The sequence below is a fragment of the Notothenia coriiceps genome, unplaced genomic scaffold, assembly GCF_000735185.1.
Source record: "Notothenia coriiceps isolate Sejong01 unplaced genomic scaffold, NC01 NC01_scaffold00035455, whole genome shotgun sequence".
Lineage (NCBI taxonomy): Eukaryota > Metazoa > Chordata > Actinopteri > Perciformes > Nototheniidae > Notothenia > Notothenia coriiceps.
In genome coordinates, this window is record NW_011368156.1 from 84,983 (window position 1) to 91,455 (window position 6,473).

Sequence of the window (6,473 nt, forward strand, 5' to 3'; positions counted from 1 at the left end):
GCTCGGTGAAAGCCTCTCAGCGACGTTTGAGGGCTATTTTTGGACATGCAACATCATGACCAATTTGCCTAATCTTTGCTCACACTTTATCAGCATATCAAGAATAACAAAGGAAGGATTTTTTTCAGTTTAACATTCAATAATAAATTCATGGTTATATTGTTAATATTGCATATTTTTCTCTTTTGTTATTTGCTCTAAAAGATAAAGTGAGACAGTAACTGGGTGAAAAGGATTAGTGAGCAACAGATGAATTAAAGAGAAGAGTATGGAGACAGTCAAAGTTAATAAATGTTTATGAACTTTTGAGATAAAATGAAGTATCTAAACAGAAACCACGGGTGGCTAGGCCTGTTTCTAGTTAGCAAGTGGCCTGCATAATCAGATTTGAAAAGTCTTGCGCTAATAGGGATTAGGTTAAAGAGTGTGCGCACTTACTGACAGCCCAAAGTAGAATAAGGTCTTAAGAAAGCACTTTTACCTCACAGCAGGTATTGGAAATCCACCATCAGACTTTTAAACAAATAAAGTATCAGTATTTGCACGTATGACATACTCAGAATTAGAATATCTTTATTAGTGCGACAGAGGGGAAATGTACATTGTTACAGCAGAAAATAGCCAAAGACAGCTTAATGTTACATAAGCATGCATAAAAAAGTATTAAAGATACAAAAATTATAATAAAAAAAGTTACACAATTAACAATACACACCCTGTAACAGTTCTGAGGATTTAGCATTTTAAACAAAATTGACCATCATTTTGAAGCTTTTTATCAAAACGTTGAAGGTTAACACTTCAAACACTTTTATTCAGTGCCTAAGGATTTAATTGCATCATGTGGTGAGAGCTGTGTCGCTATACTAAAGTTACCAGACAGTGTCCCAATTACAAACTCTGACTGATTCAACAGCTGCTAATACCTCAACATGAAGAAGCTGGAGACTTGCTGTCGTGGTCATTGGAGGAAGGGCCTGTGGAGGTCCGATACTTGTATCAATGTGTTACCATTAGCTCTTATAACTGATCCAATATTATGTTAATTTCAGGATAGTATTTTACCTTTTTTTAGTCTTTCAGTAAAGGCCGAATGTATATTTTATTTAATGTTATGAGCAGCACATTGCATTGTTTTGCTTAGTTCAATAAATCTAATTATTTGGAGTGATTGCTCAACCTTCAATCACTAGATGGTAATGTCACATGCTAATCTGGTTGGATTACTAGGACCCAAATTAGCAATTAAATCAGTGCCATCTAATTGTGTAGTGGCCTAGCTGCTGCTCAAAGGTCACAGGCTTGATCTAAACAACAGCCATGCCTTCATCAAAAGCTGTAGGTCCAACTAATGGCCGGTAGCAACACTAAAGCTGACTCACTAGCTGTCAAGAACTCTATAACAACAACAACAACAACAAAGTACACTATCCTTCTGTTTTTGGCTGTTAACTGACTGTTATGATCTCTGGTTAACCAAAAGGTGATATTTTCCTCTTTTTTTTAGAGGACTTGAAAGGTAATTTAAACTTGTAATTATCAAGAAAAAAATCAAACATAAGAGGAATGTCTAGAAAAATAATTGTACATTGTCAATGGCATGCAATGCAAACATTTCCCAGATTGGGATCAATAAAGTACTTCTTATCTTATCTTATAATGTTATTCATCTCATCTTATCTGTTTTTAAATGTTTTAGCTGATTGGTGCTTAAATTGTATTAATATCATTGCCTGAATGTAACTTTCCTTCTCTCCACGATGCTGGCTTCATGACATTCTGACAGATTAAAAAAGTATGTCTTCTTCTTCTTCTTTTTCTTCTAAGCTTTTGTCCTGCTGAGCGGTGCTGTCTCCTGTTCTGTCTCTTGTCCGTGGGTTTGCTATCCTGGCTCCAAAATGGTGGAATGAGCTCCCCATTGAAATCAGGACAGCAGAAAGCTTACACATCTTCCGGCGCAGACTGAAAACTCATCTCTTTCGACTTCACTTCGAGCGATAGAATTACTAACAAAGCATATATACTAATAAAGGACTGGCTTATCTAAAGCCAGTTGAGTAGCACTTGAAATGTTTGGCTCTATGAAACCTGATGTACTTATATGATTCTGTTTTCTTCAAGGTTGTATCTTCCTGGTCGAATGTACTTATTGTAAGTCGCTTTGGATAAAAGCGTCAGCTAAATGCAATGTAATGTAATGTTATATGTGTATATGCCGTACATTTGTGTGTGTTTTAATGGCAAATTTAACATCAGGTCGAGGGACAAAAGTTGAAAATNAACACATTTTAAATATAGTTAGACATATTAAAGGTAATTTACAGCATTCATAATTAATATCTAATTCTTAACTGTGAATGGTTTTCATTTATTTAACATTAGAAATGTATTAGTCTGGCCAATCCAAGACTTCAAAGCTGAAGGGCCAATGGATCTATGGTGGGGAGACAACGGATGACCAAGAAACTAGTGACTTGCTCAATTCATTTGTGAGGGATCTGTGAAGAACAACAGCTGTACTACTGGTGTTTTGTATACCAGCAATTGAGGGTGGACAAGTTTACTACCACTTCAGTTTCAAATAATTCTGTTAATTACTTATTGTAAAGCATTTGAACATTCTTTTGTGTCACATGTTCATTATTAAGTTGATGTATAACTGTATAGTATCTTAATTATTTAAAATATAAGGTGTCTACAAATGGCAACCCGGACCGTATTTTCAGTGTTGGCAACCAAAGGCTGATGCCTGGTTGCCAGCCTGGCAACCACTTTTAAAAGTTAGCGTTGAGCCATCTATTATTATATTGTTATGCTATATGATGATTTACAGAACTACAATAATTGGGGCTAGCAACGTTAACGCTATAACGATAAATCTGAAATTCTGTAAATCATCATATAGCATAACAATATAATAATAGATGGCTCAACGNGTGTGCCTTGGCAGTATCTCTACTTCTGACTGTGTGCCAGTTCCAGGATCTTTAACACACCTCTGCGGTCATCTTAGCCATCCGCTCAGGGGACACATTCCCGCAGAGCACTGTCCTCCTTAAATTCGGGTTCTTTACGTCCTTTAAGTTCGAGATTCGGCTCCGCACACGGTTCTTGTATCTCATGTCTGTGTTCTTAAACTCTTGAAAGATAAGTGATAGCAAGTCAAGGAATACAATGTTGCAATGTGTTTAAAAAAAGATAATAATCTGGAAACTTTAACGTGACAAAACATGTTTAACACAAATTAATCACATTAACAACTCTGACCCAAACTTCCTGTAATTCCATGAATACAAATGTACCATGACCTGCATGGCAGTAAAGAGGCAAACAAAGTAAAGGAACTTTTTCGGCTGATTATTTTTTTTCATTTTTTCAATATTTATTTCGAACAGATTAAAAAAAAAAAAATTTAAATGTGAAAAACAGAATACTGTATTGTTAAAATACAGTATTTATCCAAATTCATGATAATATTTATATATTCAACTAAAAAAAGTCTTCATATTAAATTAATAATAATAAAAAATCATATGTGTCCGACAGGGAGTAGGAGGAAGCAAATGCTTATGAATTCCCACCCCTTACTTGATCAATGATTGTCCTTTAAATCATTATGCAAGTTATTCCTACTTACATTTATACATATATATAAAATAGCAAGCTAAAAATAACTTTTATATCTACAGCTTCAAAAGCTTAAAGGTTCTCCTAAATACCAAATGCCTTGGCCAGGTCAGTACATACTGCTTCCAAACATCTTCTTCAAACACACTTTCCATTCAATGTAAAGGATATTTTCCTCGATCTGCGCGCCCAGTTCATCACAATCAGCACCAATAGCAATATGATCATCTGAAAAACACAAGATAAATAGTAAGAGGCAGTTTACCCTATGTTTGAAATGTGTTTTCCACTACATATACCAACAGGTTTACCTCCAGTCTGCAGTGCTTGGGTCATCAGTTCTCGGCACTTGAGCCTGATAGAGTCGGAGGTGCCTGAGGCGCGAGGAAAAGTCGGGATCAATGAGTTGGATGAAACGTCAGCGCGTTCACTCTTGCTGCTGGAGTTACTGCTGGAGCTGCTGTGGGAGCAAGGAGAGAAGAGAACTTGAATTCAGAGAAAAATATGAAAACGTTTAAAATAATTGAAAAAAATCTCTGTTGACGCTTAGTCATAATAGGTGTAAAGCAATAGAATATTATTATCACTCTTGTTACCTTTCTTCTTTTGCCTCTGGACTTCCCTGCGAGGGAGAAGAAGGCGTCGTTTGCTCTTTCCTCTTTTCATCTGACGTTTTATCTCCACCAGTAGGCTCATCTGGAGTAAGAGAATAACAGAAGAGAAAGCAACATTAGATATTTGTTACGTCAGTGCTTCCTAATGCCAGTCAGCTGAATAGCTCTGCATTTAGAAGAAATTGCCAAACCCACAAAGTTTCTTAAATTGTTGCATATAATGTTTTTGGAGTGTTTATGCGTGGACCTTTATAAAAAAATATATATATGGGTGGAGAAGAGTGACGGATTGTTTAGCATTATGGACAATATTATAATCAGATAGTGATTCCCCTCAGAGAAAAACTGTCGTGGAAGAACCTCTTGGGTTGAAATGAGAAACCTACCTAAAAGCTTCTTCCATGACTTGATCAGGGACTTGGCTAGAGATGTCACCTCGTCGTCTGTGCTCTGCTTGCGGATGGCGTTAACGGACATCCCGATTCTGGTAGACTGTGGAAAGACACTGTGTCAGAGCTCCAGGCTTTGAGAAGCGACAGTGAGCCGTGAGAATACATGAGCAAAGATACCTGAAGCAGCTCGAGAGTCATGGGGATACTTCGCAGCTCCTTCAATAAGTCCAAAGCCCCGGCCTGCAGAGGAGATTTAAGTTTGATATATTAACAACAGCAATTCAGACGTAAGAAAGATGTTGACTAGTTTTCCTTTCTGTCTATTTTGTCTATGGGACATTGTACAAATATGGGACATTAGACATACAAAGCTGCAATGAGATATACAGACATTAATAGAATGTATGTTAACAGACTTGGTATATAATGTAGTGGTTGCCTTTTAGTGGCAGTTTTGTAGGTGTGACACTGTTGCCCGAGGGATGCCCCGAGGAGGAGGAATACATACATAGCAATAGCAATAATGTTAGTGTCTAAGTAAATCAATAATAATAAAGTAAAAACAAACAAGAAAACTAACAAATAAATAGTAAAGAGTTTGGTTTGCTTCAGGAAGGATGTGGTATAAATCGGGTTCCTATCTTTTTGTAATTGGCGTGATTCTCTACTAATATGATTAAAATAGCTTTATTGGCATCACCTGAATGACATCGTGTTTAAAGAAAACAATAATAAAAAACAAGTTCAAAATCAACATTTATAAGTGAAACTGTACACTACTCAATTGACAGTAAAGGAAACAGCAACTATCAGGATAATTGATTCTTCGTTCTAGTTAATTTTCAAGCAAAACAACGAACATTAGCTTGTAGTAGCTTCTCAAATGTGATACATTGGTACTTTGTCACTATAATACATTCAGCAGTGTTATCAGAAACGAATCTGATCGTTACCTCTAGCCCCAGTAGCGTTGGATTACATGTAGTACAATAACAGTAGCTAGGAGGCTAACAGTTAACCATAACAGTTAGTTAACGCACTAGCTAATGTTAGCCGCTTGCAAAACACTACTGAAATCTTAGTTTTTATTGAAGGAATGATTGCAGATGTTGATTTCTAACTAGCTACTTAATTTTGCTCTTCTTTAAATCACCACACTACATCTAACATGTTATTACGCTGCAAGGCATATCGTTAGCAAGGACTGCTAAGTGGCTAGCTGCTGGCAACACATAGAACTACATGTTGTTAGGGGTAACAGTCCCGTAAATAGGTTACGGAAAATACTCAACATTTAGAATCGTGTTTACAATCACTTAACAGGTTCGAGGGTGAATTAGATGCACAGTAGGTAGCTAACCACATAACAACAATCCATTAGCGCCAATGTTAGCGGGTAGTAGGAACCCATTTTTCTCACCCCGTTTTTCTTCTGCGCCATTTTATCCATTTTTTTCGCAATTCTGATGATCTCCTCTTCCTCCTTTTTACCCATGTTGAGTGATCTGATTGTATCCAAAAGTCGGGAGAAATGGGGATTGGAAATTCCCGACAAAGAACACGCCGAGAGAAGTGAGAGCGGCGGCGGCGGCGGTGTCTACTTCAGGGACCAGGACCGCAGCAGACCTGAGCAATCGATGCATGATGGGTTCAGGGGCAGTTAATCGAGACGAAACCCAAGATTCCTCAGGACAGTGGGCACATGTGAGAGCTTGTGTGAGAGCCCAGATGGGTTTATTCCATTCTATGGTTTATTCAGAGGTGGGAGAAGTACTCAGATCTTGTATTTAAGAGAAAGTAGAAATAACAGACGGTACCAAGTAAAAGTCCTGCATTCAAA

The 6,473-nt window shown here is 37.2% G+C and overlaps 1 protein-coding gene across 1 annotated transcript; it reads right to left on the reverse strand.

Moving 5' to 3' along the window:
* Positions 1-2,987: 2,987 nt before the first annotated feature.
* On the reverse strand, positions 2,988-6,128 carry tcea1 (transcription elongation factor A (SII), 1). The gene is made up of 7 exons (XM_010791440.1): positions 6,054-6,128; positions 4,811-4,873; positions 4,628-4,733; positions 4,224-4,323; positions 3,939-4,087; positions 3,748-3,855; positions 2,988-3,139 (listed from the first exon to the last, which is right to left on the reverse strand). Exons 1-7 carry the CDS (start codon positions 6,126-6,128, stop codon positions 2,988-2,990), a joined length of 753 nt encoding a protein of 250 aa, XP_010789742.1.
* Positions 6,129-6,473: the final 345 nt, after the last annotated feature.

What these genes read in the sequence shown, in the direction of transcription:
- tcea1 (XM_010791440.1), bottom strand. Translation starts at nt 6,128, where the DNA reads ATGGGTAAAAAGGAGGAAGAGGAGATCATCAGAATTGCGAAAAAAATG. An exon ending in TGACTCTCGAGCTGCTTCAG is followed by an intron (nt 4,734 to 4,810) that starts GTATCTTTGCTC and finishes GTCTTTCCACAG; the next exon opens with TCTACCAGAATCGGGATGTC. An exon ending in CCAGAGGCAAAAGAAGAAAG is followed by an intron (nt 4,088 to 4,223) that starts GTAACAAGAGTG and finishes TTGCTCCCACAG; the next exon opens with CAGCTCCAGCAGTAACTCCA.